General features: G+C 53.3%; 1 protein-coding gene across 1 annotated transcript in view; it reads left to right on the top strand.

Moving 5' to 3' along the window:
- The window catches only part of LOC116950305 (uncharacterized), a 29,744-nt gene extending 7,325 nt beyond the window's left edge, over positions 1–22,419 (top strand). The window contains exons 2-13 of the mRNA XM_076072473.1: positions 1,088–1,623; positions 3,441–3,576; positions 5,288–5,341; positions 6,145–6,466; positions 7,225–7,481; positions 8,265–8,459; positions 10,795–10,888; positions 11,760–11,804; positions 12,310–12,345; positions 12,888–12,989; positions 16,296–16,331; positions 17,892–22,419. Coding sequence (XP_075928588.1) covers positions 1,109–1,623; positions 3,441–3,576; positions 5,288–5,341; positions 6,145–6,466; positions 7,225–7,481; positions 8,265–8,459; positions 10,795–10,888; positions 11,760–11,804; positions 12,310–12,345; positions 12,888–12,989; positions 16,296–16,331; positions 17,892–17,911 — 1,812 coding nt within the window. The 5' untranslated portion in view covers positions 1,088–1,108 and the 3' untranslated portion in view covers positions 17,912–22,419. The remainder of the gene's footprint in view (positions 1–1,087; positions 1,624–3,440; positions 3,577–5,287; positions 5,342–6,144; positions 6,467–7,224; positions 7,482–8,264; positions 8,460–10,794; positions 10,889–11,759; positions 11,805–12,309; positions 12,346–12,887; positions 12,990–16,295; positions 16,332–17,891) is intronic.
- Positions 22,420–23,728: the final 1,309 nt, after the last annotated feature.

Raw genomic sequence — 23,728 nt, 5'->3', positions numbered from 1 at the left:
CTAGGTTGACTCAGCCAAAAACCCACGACGTGTCTCCGCAGCCTCCTTTGAAGCTTGCTGAAGGATGTGTTTTTGTGTTTAGATCCAACCCGGAGATAAAGAGGGATCCGTGACTAGGTAGTATCACCATTGCTACGCACATGATACTCAATTTTATATCCGGTTAGGACCAGATTTTGCAACAGCATCTTCTGCGCTATCTGCATCACTAACTGCAGTGAATTCGTGGTTGCGCCAAAACGTTTTGCAACTAAACGCCGACAAGACCGAAACCACATTCATCGGCTCTTCTCTGCATCTTTCTAAAATTGGTTCGTCTCGTTTGTTGATAGATGGTCACGGTGTCAGTCCCACACGGGAGCTCAGTAACCTCGGGGTTCAGTTTGACCGGTCATTATCCCTTGAGGCACATCTATCTAAGGTGCTCCAAATGCCCTTTTACCACCTAAGAAATATTACCAGAATGCATCGCGTCCTGTCACCCGCTGACTTGGAGAGACCGGTCCATGCTTTTGTGTTTTCCCGACTCGACCACTGCAACGCCTCACTGGCTGGGAGACCGAGCAGAGTACTGGGCAGACTCCAGCTTGTTCAGAATGCAGCTACTCGAGTGCTCACACCACGTGCACCGTTACGTGAGCACATTACACCAGGTCCTCTCATCTCTTCATTGGCTACCGGTCAAATTCCGAGTGGATTTTAAGATACTGCTATGAACTTATGAAGCTTTAAAAGGGCTCACCCCACATTACTTGCAGGAACTAATAAATGTATATGTTCCATCAAGGTCCTTAAGATCTTGTGATCTCCAACTGCTCAGTACTCCCAGGTCTAGGCTGCGCTTTTTTGGCGATCGGTGCTTTTGTTAGCATGGCAACCAAACTATGGGACGTCTCGCCACTTGAAATCAGGGCAATCAGAGTCGGTAGATAGATTTAAGTCCGCTTTGAAACCCCATCGCTTTAAAGTGGCCTTCCCTCTTTATTTCGGTCGGTTGCCCCTGGCACCGTTTTTGTTTCCTGCTTTTCATGTATTGGGCATTGTGATCCTGGGATGGAATGCACATTGAACATTTTTATTATTATAGGTGGAGGAAGAGGAGGGAATCATGGATATGAACGGGGAGTTCTCTGTGGGCGCTGAGGAGGAAGCTGAGATGGAGACTCCGCAAGTGTGCCCGGAAAAAACTTTGGAGGACTGTTCGGTGGACCTCGCGGACGAGGGCACCGGGCGGGTGATGTACGTGAAGGGACCGAAGATCACTCGCGGAGACTCCGCGGGGACGAGCGCACGTAACGGCTGGAGTACGGGCGGCACGGAAAGCATTCCCGAACCTACCCGCGCCGGTATTCCCGAGAGGGTCCCAAGACGCATCCCGCAGGTTTGTCCCGAGGATGAGGGGCGGGAAGCCTCGGAGAGCGTTCCGGAGGAAGAAGCGGCGGAAAAGTTTCCGCGGGACGGCCGGAGATCGACGCCGCGGGGGGATCAGGAAACGTTGCCGGCAGCGGCGAGCGGAGCCGCCGCTGCCGCAGCCTCCGCAGGGAAGGATCCCGCGGGGGGGCCGTCGCCAGCGCCCGCCCCGGGGACCGGTGACGCCGACGCGACCAAGCCGTGCGGCAACTGGTGAGAGGCGGCGCGTGGTTGGGAGTTTGACGGTCAACTCGTCTTTAACCGCTTTCCCGTTCCGGGAAGGTCTGCGGGTCGCAGGGTGGGTGGTGTCCCGCTCACCGCTGAATCTCGGGCCGCGTGAGCCGATTCGGCCGTTCGTTTCATTTAGAGAGGCGTCGTAGCGTCCGTTGTTTTTAAAGACGTTGTGCTCGCCGCGGAGAACGGTAGCGGTTCCATTCCGACCCGGACGCCTGCTGCTGTATATTTGGAGTTTGTGTGTTTCTCTCTCGCCGTGTCTCTCTCCCCGTGTCTCTCTCCCCGTCTCTCTCCCTGTCTCTCTCCCCGTGTCTCTCCCCGTGTCTCTCTCTCCCCGTGTCTCTCCCCGTGTCTCTCTCCCCGTGTCTCTTCCCGTGTCTCTCCCCCCGTGTCTCTCCCCGTGTCTCTCTCTCCGTGGTCGCGTGGATTTTTCCCAGGGTCCTCCGGTTTTCCCTTCCACATTTACAATCAACGTCACCACGCGTTTCAGAGTATTTCGCTGCGACTATAAATATCCGCCCGATAAGCCCACTTCGTTTGAGCTATCGTTTGTGATGGGCCAGGTCGCTTGTGAGAAAGAGCCACACAGCTCAGTGGGGCCTTACCTGGTAAAATAAAACATAGTTAAAATTTTTATTTAAAGCTTTCGTGACTGCAGGGATTCATATTATTGGTTCTTTCGGTAAAGTCACGTAGAAGGGAAACAATAAAATAATAAAAATATAAAACAATACAATTCTCACGACGTTTCGACTGCAACACAAGCAACCATCATCAGGTGTGAAAACCACAGCAAGAAATTAAAAAAGTGGCGGTTATTTTTAACGTTAGCACCACGGAGAGCGATTTGACAGTTTGTTCAGATGGACGAGTCCATCTATGTTCGGAAAAGAGGAGGGGGAGACGAAAATAATGGATGCGGTCTGAAAGCCACTATAAGCGTGAACAATAACTTAAGACCCGAAATGGTTTATCAAATCCTTCCAATGATTGCTAAGCCAGAATCCATCTTCTCGATTTAAATTGTCTCTGTGTTTGTATATGTGGATAGCCTCATGAACGAATCTCTCATGGTAGTCAGATGGCTTGCAGAGAACCTCTGTCTTGGAGAAGTCAATGTCATGTGAGCCTACTGAATTATAACAGTGATCTGCCACGGCCGAGGTGTTGGTCCTACCGTGTTTTAGGTCTGCTTTGTGTTCACGAATGCGGTCCGAGACATGTCGTTTGGTTTCTCCAATGTAACTACAGTTTTTACGAGTTTAGTTTTTATTGTCTGGAAGTGGGAGGGGGGGGGCGGGCGACGTCGCCCTGGATAGGGCGACGGTGGTGACGCGCGTTAGCCAGCGGGCTGCGCTCCCGCGCCACGCTCGGGCCTTATTTTGATTGGTCACGTGGACGGTCCCGTTCAGCCGGCGATGTCGCGTCGAGGCTCATCGAGATACGTCGAGACGCATGGAGAAGTCGTAGAGAGGTTGGTGTATATAGAGTGCGCGTGTTCCCCTTTACCCGCACCCCCACCACGGCCACCAACACCGGTGACGATTATCTGAATCGGGTCCTGTGCCTCCCCTAGGTCGACTCAGCCTCCATTGAGTACCTGGTGATGGTGCGTAGTAAACATCGCCACGAGGGAGACAAAGGCGGCTCGGGCGTGGTGCTGGCCACCCACCCCCTCGTGTGCCGTGCCGGCCTTCATAGGTGCTACTACTCGCTAACAGCACTTGCCCCAACAGTCTGTTACAGGCTACGCGGGGGGAGCTTTGTCTTTTGTTTGTCCCCGTGTCACCCCGCAGTCGGCATCTGATCGCCGTGAGCAACCTGTCCCTGCACGAGACGCACTGCTTCAGGAACCTGCTGGTGTGCAAGCGCTGCGATGAGCGCGTGCCACGTGCAGAAATGGAGGAGCACGTGCAGAGCGAGCACACGGAGGTGAGGTAGCACGAGGCAGCACGAGGCAGCACGAGGCAGCACGAGGCAGCATTAGACAGCACGAGGCAGCACGAGACATCATTAGACAGCACGAGGCAGAATGAGACATCATTAGACAGCACGAGGCAGAATGAGACATCATTAGACAGCACGAGGCAGCATGAGACATCATTAGACAGCACGAGGCAGAATGAGACATCATTAGACAGCACGAGGCAGAATGAGACATCATTAGACAGCACGAGGCAGAATGAGACAACATTAGACAGCACGAGGCAGAATGAGACATCATTAGACAGCACGAGGCAGAATGAGACAACATTAGACAGCACGAGGCAGAATGAGACAACATTAGACAGCACGAGGCAGAATGAGACAGCATTAGACAGCACGAGGCAGAATGAGACATCACTAGACAGCACGAGGCAGAATGAGACAACATTAGACAGCACGAGGCAGAATGAGACAACATTAGACAGCACGAGGCAGAATGATACATCATTAGACAGCACGGGGCAGCACGAGACAGCACGAGGCAGCACGAGACAACATTAGACAGCACGAGGCAACGTTAGACAGCACGAGGCAGCACGAGGCAAAATGAGACATCATTAGACAGCACGAGGCAGAATGAGACATCATTAGACAGCACGAGGCAGAATGAGACAACATTAGACAGCACGAGGCAGAATGAGACATCATTAGACAGCACGAGGCAGAATGAGACAACATTAGACAGCACGAGGCAGAATGAGACATCATTAGACAGCACGAGGCAGAATGAGACATCATTAGACAGCACGAGGCAGCACGAGGCAGCATTAGACAGCACGAGGCAGAATGAGACATCATTAGACAGCACGAGGCAGTACGAGGCAGCACGAGGCAGCACGAGGCAGCGTTAGACAGCACGAGGCAACGTTAGACAGCACGAGGCAGCACGAGGAAGAATGAGACATCATTAGACAGCACGAGGCTGCACGAGGCAGCATTAGACAGCACGAGGCAGAATGAGACATCATTAGACAGCACGAGGCAGAATGAGACATCATTAGACAGCACGAGGCTGCACGAGGCAGCATTAGACAGCACGAGGCAGAATGAGACATCATTAGACAGCACGAGGCAGAATGAGACAGCATTAGACAGCACGAGGCAGCACGAGACAGCACGAGGCAGCATTAGACAGCACGAGGCAGAATGAGACATCATTAGACAGCACGTGGCAGAATGAGACAACATTAGACAGCACGAGGCAGCACGAGACAGCACGAGGCAGCATGAGGCAGAATGAGAGAGCATTAGACAGCACGAGGCAGCACGAGACAGCACGAGGCAGAATGAGACATCATTAGACAGCACGTGGCAGAATGAGACAACATTAGACAGCACGAGGCAGCACGAGACAGCACAAGGCAGCATGAGACAGCACGAGGCAGTACGAGCCGTGACGCGTGTACACCTACACGAGACGATATGACGTAATTTTGAATGCTCTGTGTGTGAATGCGAATGTGTGTGTGCGTGCCTGGTACGGTGTGTTTAAATCATCAACACTGGGGATACAAAGGCGGGCGGGCAGGGTGCTGTCCACCCACCCCCTCGTGCGCTGTGCCGGCCTTCAAAAGGTTCACGCTCGCTCACTGCACTTGCCCCAGAAGTCTGTTTGAAGGCTACGCGGGGGAACTTTGTCTCTGTGTGTGTGCCACAGGTAAGGTGCAAGTGTGGAAAGGCCCTGGAGAAGTGCAAATTGGAAGACCACTTGGTGAGTTGCGCACTGTGTCCAGGCATTTGTCTGCCGGGCGGCATGGAGAAGGCTGTAGCAATAATAATTCTATAATAGTTGTATTATTATAATCGTTGTATTATAGTAATCTCGATCTTTGGTCTCGATAGAGACACCCTCCTTTACGCCCGGGCGTCACGGAGTCGCTTTATGCGCGATAAATCCCATCTCGTGTCAACACTAAACTACTATTTTTTTTTCTCTTCTACTAAACTACAGTTGATCGTCGATTATCCAGCACCGCGCGATTATCCGGCTTGCAATGTTATCCCGCGGTTCCATTGCTGCCCCGCCAATGCTGCTGGTGCTGCTGACACACTTGGGTTATAACCATCTCCAAACCTTGATGAAGAGTTTGTCTTTAGAGGCCAACCCTCTTTGCCTGACGACGACCGCTTGTGTTGCGATCAAAACGTCGTGATATTTTTACTCACTTGATTTCTACTATCACATCTATCTAGGTGAATTTACCGAAAATAAACAAAGAATGTACTCACGCAGAGGCACATGGACTACTCACGCAAGACTCACATAGCCGCACAGAGACCCATAGAGACTCACATAGCCACACAGAGACCCACACAGAAATTCAGAATGGAGGTGCCAAGAGACGAAACGACTCGGTTTCAAAACACTTTGGGGGCGGCTCCATGCAATGCCTTCGACGCAAGCCGCGTGCGAAATCTGGGAAACCGTCAACGGACGAACCGTCCGCCACCTCTTCCTCGCTTTCCCCGGCCGGCGCCACCGCCCGGCAATCCTCTCCCCCCGCGCCCCGCCAGGTCCACGAGTGCCCGCGCCAGGCGGCGGTGTGCCGCTACTGCGGGCTGGAGCAGCCGCGCGCCACCACGCGGGAGCACGAGGACTTCTGCGGCGCTCGCACCGAGCGGTGCGACGCCTGCCTCGTCTACGTACAGAAGCAGGACGAGGAGGTGCACCGGGTCACCTGCCCCGGGCACCCGGTGGCCCCCGACCCAGCCGGCACCGCCACCGTCACGGAGGCGGCCAACGCCGCCCTGGCGGCCGCCATGAGTGCTCTGCACGATGACCCCGAGGTGATGGCCGAATATAAGAAGTACCTGGAGCTCCTGGACAGCGACGATGGTGAGTGACGGTCATGAAAATACAAAATAACTAAACCATTTTTTATTTCACCAGATGAGGCCCCGCTGAGCCGTGTAGCTCTTTTTCAGAGGTGACCTGGGGTCACAAATGACAGCTCAACAGAGTGGCTCATCATCATCATCATCACGTGGAAATGTACAGCAGCCAAACACTCTAAACACGTGGTGATGTTGATTATTAATGTGGGAGGAAAAAATCAGAGGACTCGGAGAAAGATCCACGCGGCCACGGGGAGAGAGAGACGCAAACTCCAAATACAGAACAGCAGGCGTCAGGGTCAGGATCGAACCCACGACCTCCTGTACACCAGGTGAGGTAGTCAACATCTCCTAGCCACCGTGATGATGATGAGAGAGAGAGACACGCAGACTCCAAATATACAGCAGCAGCAGCCGCCACGGGTTGGGATCGAACCCACGACCTCCTGTACACCAGGCGAGGTAGTCAACATCTCATAGCCACCGTGATGATGATGAGAGAGAGAGACGCAGACTCCAAATGTACAGCAGCAGGCGTCAGAGTCAGGGTCGAACCCACGACCTCCTGTACACCAGGCGAGGTAGTCAACATCTCCTAGCCACCGTGATGATGATGAGAGAGAGAGACGCAAACTCCAAATATACAGCAGCAGGCGTCAGAGTCAGGATCGAACCCACGACCTCCTGCACACCAGGCGAGGTAGTCAACATCTCCCAGCCACCACGGCGCCCCTAACGGCGCGACGCTGCCACCCGCAGACGAAGAGGAGGGGAGCCCGGCGAGCGGCAGCTCGTTCGCCTCCAGCCTGTGGGAGACGGCCGCCCAGTTGACCACGGCGGCGCTGCTATCCTCAATGCAGGGAGGGGGGGGCGCCGAGGAGGAGGAGGAGGAGGGGGAGGAGGGGGGGGAGGAGGGGGGGGAGGAGGACACGCAGCTCCTGGAGGACGACCAGGAGCTGCTGCCGTGCGAGTTCTGCTTTAAGCCCGTGCCAGCGCACGAGCTGGTGTTGCACCAGGTGAGATGGGGGGGGGGAGAGGCTCGGGTTGGATGCATGGGGGACCCATGATGAAACGCGAGGACGTGCATGCACCAACGCAAAGATCACCCCTCATGTTGTCGTTCACAGACTGTTGGGTCTGTTAGCGAGCACCTGTGAAGGGGTGGGTGGCCAACGCCACGCCCGGCCGCCTTTGGGGAGGTGTTAACTACCTCGCCTGGTGTGCAGGAGGTCGTGGGTTCAATCCCGACCCTGACGCCTGCTGCTGCTGCTGTATATTTGGAGTCTGCGTGTCTCTCTCTCTCTCATCATCACGGTGGCTAGGAGATGTTAACTACCTCGCCTGGTGTGCAGGAGGTCGTGGGTTCGATCCCGACCCTGACGCCTGCTGCTGCCGTATATTTGGATGTTCTCCCCGTGGTCGAGTGCCTTTTTCTCCGGATCCTCCGGTTTTTTCCCCTCCACGTTCAGAATCAACATCACCACGCGTTCAGAGTGTTTGGCTGCTCCTATACACGTACACGATGACAAGCCACTTCGTTGAGCTCTCATTGCTGATAGCCAGGCCGCTTCTGAAAAAGAGCTACATAGCTCAGTGGGGCCTTACCTGGTAACATAACAATAGTTCACAGTTTGTTTTTTTAATAGTTCGCAGTTTTGTTGTTGTTGTTGTTGTTATAGTTTTTTGAGTTGACCTACAGATGCAGACATCAGGCGACACCCTGAACGGTGAGCATTCACGTTGTCTTGAGCCTCCCTCCCTCCCTCCCTCCCCCCTCTCCCCCACCCGCCCTGTCGCAGAGTGGATGCAATCCGACCGTCGCTCACGGCCGAGTTCGATACTTGAACGGGGTGCCGACCTCTGGTCCTCCACCTCCACCGCCTCCGCCGCCGCCAGCAGCAGCAACAGCAGCAGCAGCGCAGCCTCTTGACGAGCAGCTGCCGTGCCAGTACTGCTACGAGCCCGTGACGGCGTCCCTGCTGCAGGCTCACCAGGTGCGTGCGTGCGTGCAGCAGGTCTCATTTGAGGCTGAGTCGACCTAGGGGAGGCCCACGAAGACAGATTCCACCCCCCCACCCCACCACCACCACCACCACCCCCCGTATAGCTCAGCACGGACTGCTGGGGGGTGGGAGCGCTGGTTAGCGAGCAGCGGTGCCCTCTGAAGCCCGGCACGGCCTGCTCACGAGGAGGTGGATGGGCGGCCGGCACCACGGCCGCCCGGTTGTGCCAGTGGAAAGAGATGTAAATGGGTGCACGGTGCCAGCCCTAAGGGTTGCTTGCTAAGCGTATACAAAAAAACGAAGATTCCCTGTACAGTGTAGCCCACACAGGCTGTTGGGGCAAGTGCTGTTAGCGAGCACCTATGAAGGCCGGCACGGCACACGAGGGGGTGGGTTGCCAGCGCCACGCACGGCCGCCTTTGTCTCCCCAGTTGCGACGTTCACACACCGCACCAGGTTGAGTTGACCTCGGGGAGGCCCAGGTCCGATTAAGAAAAACGTCACTGGGTCGGCAGGTTCGTAGGGCAGCGCGCTAACCATTGCACTACCGCCCCCCGTACTTGTATAAGACACCACACACAGTCACACACACATACACAGTCACGCACACAGTAACACGCACAGTCACACACACACAGTCACACACACACAGTAACACACACAGTCACACACACAAGTCACACACACACATACACAGTCACACACACAGTCACACACACACAGTCACACACACACATACACAGTCACACACACAGTCACACACACACATATAGTCACACACACACACAGTAACACACACAGTCACACACACAAGTCACACACACACAAAGACAAAGATCCCCCATATAGCCTTAACAGACTGTAGGGGCAAGTGCTGTTAGCGAACACCTATGAAGGCCAGAACGGTACACGAGGGGGTGGGTGGCCAGCGCCACCCCGACCGCCTTTGTCTCCCTAGTGGCGATGTTTACACACCGTACCAGGTACAAATTTGAGGCTGAGTCGACCTAGGTGAGCGGGAATCTAACCCGGGTCACCAGGTTCATAGCGCAGCGTAGCGCTAACCGCTACACTACCGCTCCCCACAGTCACACACCCACACAGTCACACACACACAGTCACACACACAGTCACACACACAGTCACACACAGTCACACACACAGTCACACACACAGTTACACACACACAGTCAAACATGATGCACACGTGTTGCACACAAACTCACGCACGTGTATGAGAGATGGACATGGGAATGCGGCGAATGGTCTGCCTTTTTAGTTACATAGTGGGTTGTATGCCACGTGTGTGTGTCGGTGTGTGTGTGTCGGTGTGTGTGTGTGTGGACCCCCCTAATGGAGCATCTTCGCCGATTGGAAACATTTAGGCTGGCCTGCCTACGATCCATCCTGGGTTTAACCAGACTGCATTGTGTGAGGAGCTCACAAATCATTGAAAGATCTGGACAAAGTCCCATCGGTGAGCTCCTCCGGCAGGCAAGGCTGCGTTGGTTGGGTCATGTAGCCCGCATGCCCAATCCGTGATCGAGGGTTGCTAAACGGGCGCGGCACGGGCTAGAGAAGAGATGGAGTGATGTGGTACAGGAGCACGTGGAGCTGAGTGGACTTGCCGATGACTGGTACCAGCGGTGTCAAGATCGGCCTCTGTGGAGGAGGCTCGTGAAGGACGCTACTGGGCAGTAGGAGACAGTCGCCCTCCAACAACAACGGAGGGCGGAGGAGCGACGCTCACAACAACGAGCGGAGCGCCGGGTGGCTAAAGTACAGCGGGTTGGCACAGTAGGGGGCACAGGTGGTGCATCAGCCAGTCATCTCAGTCAGTCGACCCGTGGCACTTGGGTCTGCCCCGTGACCTCCTGCCAGCGGGCGTTCGACACTTCACGTGGCCTCAAGGTGCACCTAGCCTGGCACAAGCGTCGTGGTGACGTCACCGCCACTTAGTGGCGAATGTCGGTTGTTGTTGTTGTTGTTGTGTGTCGGTGTGTTGTGCGATCAGTGTAGCGGTCAGCGCGCTGCGCCTCAAACCCGGCGACCCGAGTTCGATTCCCGCTCACTGCCACCAACACCAGTGATGATCATGTGAACCGGTCCTGGGCCTGCCCTAGGTCAGCTCGGCCTCAAATGAGCACCTGGCGTGGTGTGTGAAAAGCATCGCCACTGGGGAGACAAAGGCGGCCGGGCGTGGTGCTGGTCATCCTACCCACCTCCTCGTGTGCCGCGCCGGCCTTCATAGGTGCAGCTACTCGCGAACAGCACTTGCCCCAACAGTCTCTCAAGGCTGAACGGTGGATCTTTGTCTTTGTTGCAGGATCGGTGTCTGAAGGAGCAGGCGAGTGCTTTTGCAAGGCTTTGTAATCAACAGCCAGCGTTGGCGCCCAACAAGGAGGAACCCGAGCCGCTGGGTAAATTACCAAGCGCCTAACGACCGAGAAAATAAACGTGGATTCTTAGCTTTCGAGTGTGCAGGCGGTGCAACTGCACCACCTGTGGTAGTGTAGCGGTTGGCGTGCTGCGCTACGAACCCGGCGACCCGAGTTCGTCACCAGTGACGATTATCTGAACCGGTCCTGGGCTTCCCTTAGGTTTACTCTGCCTCAAATGAGCACCTGGTGCGGTGTGTAAACATTGCCACTGGGGTGACAAAGGCGAGCGGGCGTGGAGTTGGCCATCCACCTCCTCGTGCGCTGTGCCGGCCTTCGTAGGTGCTGCTAACAGCACTTGCCCCAACGGGTTTTCCCAGGCTATACGGCAATTTTTGTCTTTGTTTTTGGCACAGTGGGGGAGCACAGGCGGTGCATCTACCGGTCATCTCAGTCAGTCAACCCATGGCACCTGGGTCTGTCCCGTGACCTCCTGCCAGCAGAGAGCCTTCGACGCTTCACGTGGCCTCAAAGTGCACCTAGCCTGGCACAGGCGCCGTGACGACGTCAACGCCACTTAGTGGCGGAGCGGGAGTGTGGTGGAGGAGTGGCACTGCAGTCCGCTACGAACCTGCTGACCTCAGTTACATTACTGCTCGCGACCAATAACAGTGACGAATATTCGAACCGGTCCCGGGCTTCCCCTAGGTCGACTCGGCGTTAAACGAGTACCAGGTGCGGTGTGTAGTAAACATCGCCACTAGGGGATACAAAGGCGGCCGGGCGCGGTGCTGGCCACCCACCCCCGGCGTGCGCCGTGCCGGCCTTCGTAGGCGCTGCTCGCGAACAGCACTTGCCCCTGCACTCTGTGAGAGGCTATGAGGGGGACCTTTGTCTTTGTCTACTCCTGCAGACATCGGGGTGGCAGCGGGAGCAGCAACGCCGGTCGCGGATGAAGGTGAGAGACGCGTCGCCTTCAATTGAGGGGTTTATTGTCCCGGGGCTCGTTACACGTTCGGGATTTCTAGACTCGGCGATGTTTGTGTGCTTGCGTGCTGGAATGCAAAAAAGTATAAACGGTCTGTTCTCCTGGAGCGCCGCGTGGTGTTTGCACGACGCGAATTGGATCTCACGCGAGCGAGTGACCAGACCTACGTCGCGGTGCGAGTAGGAATAAGCGGTCGTGCGGCTGCCTCGGCGTAGCGTCACCGCACGAGGCCTCTTTGTCCGGCCTGCGTACGCACCTCGCGCGTTTTATATATATATCAATATCATTTATAGTCACGTGATTTTTCCAGAAGGGGTTGTTCTTCAGGAGCGCAACTACTACTGCCACGTTATCGGAGAACAGGCCGTCCAGAGTTATAGTGACGGGCGGGGGCCCTATGGGTGCCTCTTAGAGAATTCAGCGCCGACTCAACGGCGACTCTGATGCCCGGCGCTGTGCGGATGTTTGCCTGCAGAGATGACGGAGATGGCGCCGTCCTCGTCAAGCGCCGGTAACTCGCTACCCGGCTCGCCGGAACGTTCCCCAGCGTGTAAAGTTCGCAATGCCGCGTTCAGTCGTTACCCTGAGCCGAGCCAACGTCCAGCGGAGCTCCTCCCCCCCCACCACTCTCCCACGCCCCCGGCGGACATCCTGAGCCGCTGGCGGAAATTCCACGTTCCCACGATTGCATTGGGGCGGGGTCGCGGGGCCCAGCCGGTGACGCGCTTGCCGGCCAGTGCAGCTCTTGGGCCGCCCCCGTGTTGACGCTGCGGGGTGCGTTAAGCTGAGGTTCCCGTGGCGTTATTATTCTGAGTTAAGAACAAACACGATATTTGGACGATCGCGATCGGGCTGCGATCGTTACATATCGGGCTGGCCCGTGCGTACGTGCACGCGTGCGCACCTCGAATAACCGCCGCTGGCTTGCCCTCGAGGGGATGCCCGTTTCCACTGACGACCGCCGAGGCCGCAACGGGGAGCGTCGGTGACGCGACGGGCGGTCGGAACGTCGTCTTTTGGACTCCGTTTGTGAGTGGCGCGTTGTGACCGCAGCTGGCTGGTGGCCGAGGCTATTGGCAATGTGGCAGGCGAAGAGTTCGCGCGCGGGGTCACGGCCGCCGTGGAGAAGGAGCGGTGAAATCGCCTCGCGCGCAGGTGCCGGAGAACGGAGCTTCGCGTCGTCGCACCGGGAGCCGTTTCGGAATGGACGGTGGCGGTGGCTTGCGGGGTGGGGGGGGCGGAGCGAGAGAGGGGCCTTCATCCAGCAGTGGATAGATCGGTGGCTGCTGACGATGATAGTTAATGTTTGTGTCCTGTGTAAATGGGCTTTCGTGTTCTGTTTCTGCAGATGCCGCAGAAACTTCCGTTTCACCAGAAGGTGATGCGAGATTTTTTTTTATTAAGAAAAAAAAAGGTGTTATTTTCTAATCTCTTGACGATTCCTCTCGTTCCTCGCTCCCGACGCCAAATTTACGAATCGCCTGTCTCGTCTCTCCACCCCTGAGCTGTACGGCCGAGGTCACCACCCAGAACAGAATCACGGGGACACTCGCAACCACTCGACGCCGCATTCACAGATAGGAAGGAGGCATCGTCACAGCAGCGATGATTCGCTACTCCGCTTCTCTGCGATTATCCGGCTCATCAGTCACCTCAATGTTGCTCTACCTCAAAATCAATGGTAGAAGACGGATCTATGGTTTTACACTCAGACCCATAGACTGACATAGAGACCCATGGACTGACATAGAGACCCATAGACTCACACAGAGGTCTATAGATTCACACTGAGACCCATAGACTGACATAGAGACCCATAGACTGACATAGAGACCCATGGACTGACATAGAGACCCATAGACTCACACAGAGGTCTATAGATTCACACTGAGACCCATAGACTGACATAGATACCCATAGACTGACATAGAGACCCATGGACTGACATAGAGACCCATAGACTCACACAGAGGTCTATAGATTCACACTGAGAGCCATAGACTGACATAGAGACCCATAGACTGACATAGAGACCCATGGACTGACATAGAGACCCATAGACTCACACAGAGGTCTATAGATTCACACTGAGACCCATAGACTGACATAGAGACCCATAGACTGACATAGAGACCCATGGACTGACATAGAGACCCATAGACTCACACAGAGGTCTATAGATTCACACTGAGACCCATAGACTGACATAGAGACCCATAGACTGACATAGAGACCCATGGACTGACATAGAGACCCATAGACTCACACAGAGGTCTATAGATTCACACTGAGACCCATAGACTGACATAGAGACCCATAGACTGACATAGAGACCCATGGACTGACATAGAGACCCATAGACTCACACAGAGGTCTATAGATTCACACTGAGACCCATAGACTGACATAGAGACCCATGGACTCACGCAGAGGTCTATAGATTCACACTGAGACCCATAGACTGACATAGAGACCCATAGACTGACATAGAGACCCATGGACTGACATAGAGACCCATAGACTCACACAGAGATCTATAGATTCACACTGAGACCCATAGACTGACATAGAGACCCATGGACTCACGCAGAGGAATATATGAAGGAGGGATCATCGTCATCACTGGCTCCGTCAACCACCTCGATGGAAAACTTACAGCTGTTGCTCTCTGCATCATCATCAGCAGCAGCCGCACGAAGCAGAAGAAAAATGACGATCCTGTAGCCAGACACTGCGCGTCACGCTCGTTGCGTAGTTGGTGATTGGAGCCTTGGGGGGTCGGAAATTGAACGCCTCCTCCCAGTGCCGGATTAAGCGAGTGCGGGGCCTGTAGCATATATCATGAAGGGGCCTTAAAAAAAACACATTAAAAACACAAATTTGTAACTTGCATAGTAAAGTAATTGTATTTTTTTATTTGATATACAGCAAGATATTACGACAAATCGTTAAACTTAAACACCCAGTGGTTCGTAAAAGTTGAAGGCAGTCTAGTACTACAGTAATAGAGCAAGTGCAGAATCACAGAACCGGAATTGATAGCTACATATGTAGTAGCTACATATTGCAAATTTGTATTATGAACTACTACATATGTGCTCCATATGTAGTAGCTACATATGGAGCTGCTTTTGCTACGAGGGTCATCCGGCACTGCCTCCTCCTCCCCGTCCCCCCTTCTTCGAAACTCCCCCCCCCCCCTCTCTGTGACTCCCCACCAGAGCGATGGGCGGGGGTGCCGTGCGGTGGTGGTGGTGGTGGTAGTGGCGGTGGTGGTGGTGGTGGCGGTGGTGGTGGTGCTGGCGGTGGTGGTGGTGGCGGTGGTAGTGGCGGTGGTGGCGGCGGTAGTGGCGGTGGTGGTGGTGGCGGTGGTAGTGGCGGTGGTGGTGGTGGTGGCGGTGGTGGTGGTGGTGGTGCCGGCAGTGGTGGTGGTGGCGGTGGTGGTAGTAGTGGTGGTGGGGGTGGTGGTGGCGGCGGTGGTGGTGGCGGTGGTGGTGGCGGTGGTGGCGGCGGTGGTGGCGGCGGTGGTGGTGGCGGTGGCGGCAGTGGTGGCGGCGGTGGTGGCGGTGGTGGTGCCGGCAGTGGTGGTGGTGGTGGCGGTGGTGGTGCCGGCAGTGGTGGTGGCGGTGGTGGTGGCGGTGTTGCAGCATCACGAGTCGACATTATCATCACGAACTGTCACCGGGCAGTGCCGTCGCGCGTTTGCCCTGCACTCTGATCTATGTTGACCTTCGAGGGTTTAAAGAGCATTTGTATAAACTGGGCAACTCTAACCGGTGAACTCTTGAACCCTGCAACACTTTTGAAGTTGTCTACCCACGCAGTCGCCCCTGAAAAAGAGCTTCAGAGAGGGGCTTTACGCGGTGGGAAATAAACTTCGGATTCTTCTGAACTTTGCCCCAAATTCCCCAGAGGGAGACTAAGAATCGCGCGCCTCAATGATTACCGTTGTAATTCTTGTTGAACTGGCCAATGGTGTTCATGATAATAATCACCGCTTATCGTCAACGCCATCGTCATCGTTCATGATCATCACCACCGCCGCCTGTGGCACAAGGGCCCACAATGCCGTGCACGAATGTCACGTGAACACCACGTCCCTGGTTTTGATTGGCCGAAGGCTAATAATAATCATGTGTTATTATTACATATTGCGAATTTGTACTATGAACTCATCAAACATTTATTTCCTCTTGTAAAAGTAACGAGTTCGTCTCTCGAGCTCAATTTGTACACCATAAATCATTCACTCCACTAATTCATTCAAGCAAATAACAATATCCCACCACCACCACCACCACTCCCTCAGCTTTAGCTATTGGGAAAAGTCACGAATTACGTCATCGTGATTGATTGCCTGGGGGGGGGGATGATTCGACCAGCAGTGGATAGATCATGGCCGACGACGACGACGTTTCTTGTTCATGCCCCGCGTGAATGTGTTTTTTGATCTCGCTGCAGATGTCAAGGAGATGGAAACGTCCGCTCCACTTGAAGGTAAAGCGTGGACTTACTGTATATGCGCACATGCATAATACACAGTGTGTCCTTTATGTAAGTCCCTATCTATTTTTAAACCAAAACTATGTTTTATTTTTCCAGCTAAGGCCCCGCTGAGCCGTGTAGCTCTTTTTCAGAAGCGACCTGGCCTATCACAGATGATAGTTCAACGAAGTGGGCTCATCATCATCATCATTGCGTGGAAATGTATAGCAGTATAGCCAAAAACTCTAAACGCGTGATGTTGATTCTAAATGTGGAGGGAAAACCCGCAGGAAAAATCCATGCGTCCACATGGAGTGAGACGCGCAGACTCCAAATATACAGCAGCAGCAGGCGTCAGGGTCGGGATTGAGCCCACGACCTCCTGCACACCAGGCGAGGTAGTCAACATCTCCTAGCCACCGTGATGATGATGAGAGAGAGACACGCAGACTCCAAATATACAGCAGCAGCAGGCGTCAGGGTCGGGAATGAGCCCACGACCTCCTGTATAGCAAGCGAGGTAGAAATCAAAGCAATTTAAGTTAAATTATCCAATAATATAATCAGAGGTATATTTATTTGAGTAACACCTAAATATTGGATTCTACACGTACACTGTCAATATCTTACAGCTCAAAGCTGTCGGCTGCATTGCGGAAGACGTTTTTGCGGCGTCTGTGAAGTTATTTATTTCATAACTGCCGCCCCCTATATATACGATCTCGCACAATCTTGCAGATCTGTAGACTCATGTTCGATGCACCTCTGACTTTTATTAAGCCCCCAGTGCGAAGAGACCCTAAAGGCGTTAAATCCGGAGAAACGGAGCCGTCCAGGGGCCTGTTATTCGCCACGTCAAAATCCGACGATTTGTGAAACGTTCCTTGAGCTGCTCTCGAACAACGTTTGCGTAATAACGAAAGTGTTGCCACCATCACACTGGGCGAACACCCCGGGGCCGGCCCAGGACACGCTGCTGCTGACGGGACGATGTCGCTCGGCTGTCCTGGGAACGTCTGAGAATCTCCCAGGAATAGCTGGAATCTGTGTATAGTAGTGTCGTGTATATTAGTGTATAGTAATGTATAGTATAGTGTAGTCGTGTAGCGTAATGTATAGTAGTGTAGTGTATAGTGTAGTGTTTAGCAGTATATAGTGTCGTGTATAGTATAATGTGCAGTGTAGTGTATCGTGTATTAGTGACCGCCACTACTCAACACGCTGCTATAGTGTAGTAGTGTATAGTGTAGTGTAGTAGTGTATAATGTATAGTGTATCGTGTAGTAGTGCTGGAGTCTGTCGCCAGGGAAAGGGAGGTCTTGACCGCCACTACTCAACACGCTGCCGCCACGACTCTCGACAGGACAAAGCGGGTTGAGGAACGAACGAACGAAGGGTCCTGAAGATAAACATATATACCATTAGTTCAATGAACATTGATCGGGATGCTTATGGACACGCCCTATGTACTGCAGCCAATTAAACTGTTGTTTCACTGCCCTTGATTCACGGGCACGTTTGACCGTCCGGTGTCGCTATCTCTCTCACGCCCACCCCGGTCCCCGATCTCAGACCCAGGCTCCGCGTTTTAACCGACGGCTTCGAGAGGGCGAACCCTGAGCGGAGTGCACTGGAGGAGTCAACGCGTGAGACAAGGGGATGCCGGGTATCTGGGGTTGTGAACTGTGAACTGTGGCCGCGCGTCACGAGCTGTGCCCTGGGAGTCGGAGCCCCTCGTGATGTTTCTTTGATTTGCGCTATGGTGGGGCGGCTTTCAGATGCACTCTCTTCTATTAATGCGTCAGCCTCAACGTGAACTCACAGCCTCAACACTGACCCACAGTCTCAACACTCACACAGCCTCAACACTGACACAGCCTCAACACTGATCCACAAACTCAACACTGACCCACAGCCTCAACACTGACACACAGCCCCAACACTGACCCACAGTCTCAACACTGACCCACAGCCTCAACACTGACCCACAGCCCCAACACTGACACAGCCTCAACACTGACACAGACTCAACACTGACCCACAGACTCAACACTGACCCACAGACTCAACACTGACACACAACCTCAACACTGACCCACAGTCTCAACACTGACCCACAACCTCAACACTGACCCACAGTTTCAACACTGACCCACAGTCTCAACACTGACCCACAACCTCAACACTGACCCACAGTCTCAACACTGACCCACAACCTCAACACTGACCCACAGCCTCAACACTGACTCACAGCCTCAACACTGACCCACAGTCTCAACACTGACCCACAGCATCAACACTGACCCACAGTTTCAACACTGACCCACAGTCTCAACACTGACCCACAGTCTCAACACTGACCCACAGCCTCAACACTGACCCACAGTTTCAACACTGACCCACAGTCTCAACACTGACCCACAGACTCAACACTGACACACAGTCTCAACACTGACCCACAGACTCAACACTGACACAGCCTCAACACTGACCCACAGTCTCAACACTGACCCACAGCCTCAACACTGACACACAACCTCAACACTGACACACAGACTCAACACTGACACACAGTCTCAACACTGACCCACAGTCTCAACACTGACCCACAGCCTCAACACTGACATAGCCTCAACACGGACCCACAACCTCAACACTGACCCACAACCTCAACACTGACCCACAGACTCAACACTGACCCACAGCCTCAACACTCGCCCACAGCCTCAACACTCACCCATAGACTCAACCCTGACCCACAACCTCAACACTGACACACAACCTCAACACTGACCCACAGCCTCAACACTGACCCACAACCTCAACGCTGACCCACAACCTCAACACTGATCCACAACCTCAACACTGACCCACAACCTCAACACTGACCCACAGACTCAACCCTGACCCACAACCTCAACACTGACCCACAACCTCAACACTGACCCACAGACTCAACACTGACCCACAGGCTCAACACTCACCCACAGCCTCAACACTGACCCACAGCCTCAACGCTGACCCACAACCTCAACACTGACCCACAGCCTCAACGCTGACCCACAGACTCAACAGCCTCAACACTGACTCACAACCTCAACACTGACTCACAGCCTCAACACTGACACACAGCCTCAACACTGACACAGCCTCAACACGGACCCACAACCTCAACACTGACCCACAACCTCAACACTGACCCACAGACTCAACACTCACCCACAGACTCAACACTGGCCCACAACCTCAACACTGACCCACAGTCTCAACACTGACCCACAACCTCAACACTGACCCACAGTCTCAACCCTGACCCACAGACTCAACACTGACACACAGACTCAACACTGACTCACAGCCTCAACACTGACCCACAGCCTCAACACTGATCCATGTTGCAATCTGGAATGAATCAAAAACTTTTTTTAAAAAATGCACATAATCACAACTGTCATATATCAAAGGCCTCTTTCGAATCAGGCTTTGTACAGTTAATATTTACACGTGAGCATGATTGTCCAAGCCAAAGCACCTTCATGGTTCTGTATGGAACGGGAGTAAGGATTCTGTATATTTAGATAATTGTAATTGGTATATATATCTAGCGGTTTGTATTGGATGGTACAAGGGTTTACATATTGCGTGAGATGCGATCTCTATATCGGGTGAGACCGCTGTTTTGTGCAAGCCCAGGCAAAGGGTTGAGTGTTGGCTGTGACGGAAGTTCCAACGTCTCTTTAGTGTATGACAAGTATGTGAAAATCACACGCCCAAGTTTAAGTCTGCAGTTCTGGGAAATGACGTCGGATAAATCAAAAGGGATGCGGGTTCCGTATCGGATGAGACAGGTTTTGCCTCGGATGAGACGAGGCTTTTGTATCGTACAAAATGTAACGCATTTTTGTTCATGTAACGTTTAAGACCTTTCCGCTTATCGATGCTCACCGTAAGGTTACTGTTGGCGCAATGATTTTGCCGTTATGCCCGTACCGAGTGTATGTACGAATGTTGAACTTTTTTTCGCACCGTACGTAGCAAACCGTGAAGACGCAATTGTTGTTAGCGAGCACGTGCTAGGGGGTGGTAAGGCGCACGGAGTGGCCCACTGATCCATGTCGCTCTTTCTCAGAAGAGACCTGTGGCTTGTCATCACGTGGACATTTGAACCTCATGGCGGGACCCCGCGATCCCATAAGCCCCCCGGCTCTCGCATGAACTGCGTTGCGACGTCATTTTACGTCTGTTGAAGGCGAACGACACGGCGATCTATTCCTCTCGACGAGCTCTGCACGATGCGCTAATCAAAGTTTAAAAGTTTTTGTGTTTATGACTACGGCAATTTTGGTAACGACGGGTGCTTGGTGAAGAACGAGGAGATGATCGATTTCCGGTGGGTCGCGGCGTTTATGTCCGCGGTGGGACGGAGTCGCCAAAAATAAATTAATTGCGATTTTCACTTCGGTTTATACGGGAAATGTGGAGGGAGAAACCGGTGGACCCAGAGAAAAATCAACGCGACCACGGGGAGAGAGAGACCCGCAAAACTCTAAATCTACAGCGGCAGCAGCAGGCGTCAGGGTCGGGATCGAAGCCACGACCTCCTGCGTACCAGGCGAGGTAGTTAACATCTCCTAGCCACCGTAGCGCCCTCATGCAGTTTTTAATTCAGTCTGGTCACCGATAGCTGCACAAACACCACCGCAGTAAATCTGGTGCTGCACTTAATCTGCCTGAAGTTGCAGCTTTGGTGAGAACGTACAAAAATATTGGTCGGACCGCCGTGCGACGAGCGTTTGTGTCGGCCCAGGAGCGGTGCGAAGGGTTTGTCCCTCCTTGGGCTCGTGCCGGGGATCACCGGAATAAGGAACTCTCGGAGGTTCGATCCGCGGCTTCCTCTTTTCCGTGGGGTCGTTTTTTTCTCTAAACTCGGAAGGGTCTCACCGCTTCCCGAGAGATCCGAGTGGATTCTTCGTCTCGTACGTTGCGTGTACGTACGTTGAACTTCCGTCGCACCGTACGTCGCCAGCTACAGCCCCCTATTACAGCCCCCTACTACAGCCCCCCACCCCCCAGTCACGACAGCCCGCTACTACAGCCCCCCACCCCCCAGCCACGACAGCCCCCTACTACAGCCCCCCACTCCCCAGCCACGACAGCCCCCTACTACAGCCCCCCACCCACCCACTCCCCCCACCCCCGGGCTTAGTGTCTCAGCACCACGTATTTGCTCTCATGGACCGATTCTTGTACCAGGTAGTGGTGGTGATTCATGTTGCGGTGATTGTTGTAATTGCGGTGATTGTTGTAATTCGTTCGGCTGGGTTTTAATCGATGGAGGAAGTGGCACATTTGTGGGGGTGCTCGTTTGATCGGTCGCTTTAAATAAAAGATGATTATTAAACGGTACTGTATTAAAACAATGTTTGCATTAATTGTTGTAAATGGAACACATTTTTGAATTATAGCGCGCACACATTTTTTTGTTCACAATCACAGAAATGACGGTGCCTCCGAGGCGTGGGGCAAGTGTATGCTGTATATGTGCAGTACGCGTCTACTGTCGGGGTGTTTGTGTACATTTTCTTCGTTGGAACGAGCCCGATGTTGTAGCCGAGTAGGGGGTTGAGCCTGGATAGCGAGGAGTTGTTGGGATGGGCGGTGGCTAGGAGATGTTAACTACCTCGCTCGGTATGCAGGAGGTCGTGGGTTCGATCCAAATCCTGACGCCTGCTGCTGTTTATTTGGGAGTCTGCGGTGTCTCTCTCCCCGCGTGGATTTTTCTCCGGGTCCTCCGGTTTCTCCCCTCTCACGTTGAGAATCAACATCACCACGCGTTTAGAGTCATATGGCTGCTATTAATTTCCACGCAATAATGACAGTCCACTTCGTTGACCCGTCATCTGTGATAGCCAGGTGGATTCTGAAACAGAGCGACATAGTTCAGTGGGCCTTACGTGGTAAAATAAAAAATAGTTTAATTTAGCAAATCGGGTAGTTTATAGGCTGCTCTGATGTCGTCTGTTGGGCGAGTCGCGATTGAAATTGAGCTTCTCAGCTCGACGGGCTTTACTCGGGAAATACATTTCTTCACAACTTCTTATTCTGCTTGATTCGGCGAGGCTTTTCTGATTAAAGAAGCGTAATGTTAACGTACAATTTTATCCCAGAATCTCACCCAGACCCAGAGGGACGCTGCTGCTGCTACTGCTGCTGCTGGAACAATTCAGGCGTCCAGAATAAACATCTCAATCATCATCGCACATCCTCCTGGCTTTGACAATCATCCTGCTCTTCGAAGTCACCCGTGGAGATTCAACCGCTTCATCAGAACATCAACAGCGGACTCATGCTGCACCACATCACAGAAAATGGAAAATCAGAGATAAGGGGCCGTCCATTAATGACGTCACGCTATTTTGAACGATTTTTGACCCCCCCCCCCCTCGTCACACGGCGTCACAAAAAGTCAGACCCCCCCCCTCAATTATGACGTCACAAAGCTCTGCCCCCCCTCCCCCCCCCCCCCCAAAAAAGCTTCAAATCGCTTTAAACTATTGTCATTGTAGTGCGTATTTAATGTGGCGCTGCACTCTGATGTTGTAGGAGAAAACATTTATTAAAAAGTCTATTTAATAAAGTAGAACGTGTTGTCTATATTTATTTAAAGTTACGCACTTTGATGTGACGTCATATTTCTGAAACCCCCCCCCCTCGTCACACATCGTCACAAATGTCTGACCCCCCCCCAGGTGCGTGACGTCATTTATGGACGGCCCCTAAGCCACCGCAGTGTGATTGTGGCTATGCAGACCAAACTATGAAGCGCAAAGTGAACACAGCCACTGCGTAATATAAGGATAGGGTTTGACCCTATCTGGCAATAAACGCAGCCGTGTTAAGATGTTAAAACACCAAACAGAAACCTTCTGTAGGGAATCCTGTCTGCATTAACCGCACGCACTGCTTGTGGTGAACGCGCAAACAAAACAACAAGCTCTGGTAGGATATGACGAGGCAGCTTTCATTACAGCCTAGTCTCAAACAGTGTTAGACCAGGGGACGCCAAAAGGCGAACAGCACAAAGACAATGCCACTATCAGGACATTGAGACCCCTCCCCCACCCCCCCACTGTGGTCTGCGCTCCTTCAATGGAAGAGGAACAGCGGACACGACACCAACTCTTTCCCTGGTCAAGCCCTCTCGTCATGGCAGTAGTGGCAGGAGCTCGGCATTGGTACTGAGCTCCTGGGACGCATTGCCATTCGCAAGATTACGGCATCGACTTTGAATTCGTACGAGAAGTACAGAAAAGCACAAACAAAAATGGCAAAAGCAAAACACGTGTTTAAAAAGTACAGCAAATTAAGCAAATAGAAGACTACCACGCAGGCGTTGGCGACCAATATTA

The sequence above is a fragment of the Petromyzon marinus genome, chromosome 38, assembly GCF_048934315.1.
Source record: "Petromyzon marinus isolate PM22_M1 ecotype Great Lakes invasive population chromosome 38, UKy_Petmar_22M1.pri1.0, whole genome shotgun sequence".
Taxonomy (NCBI): Eukaryota; Metazoa; Chordata; class Hyperoartia; order Petromyzontiformes; family Petromyzontidae; genus Petromyzon; species Petromyzon marinus.
Note: the sequence above shows the minus strand (reverse complement) of the source record. Positions and strands in the feature narration are given on the sequence as shown.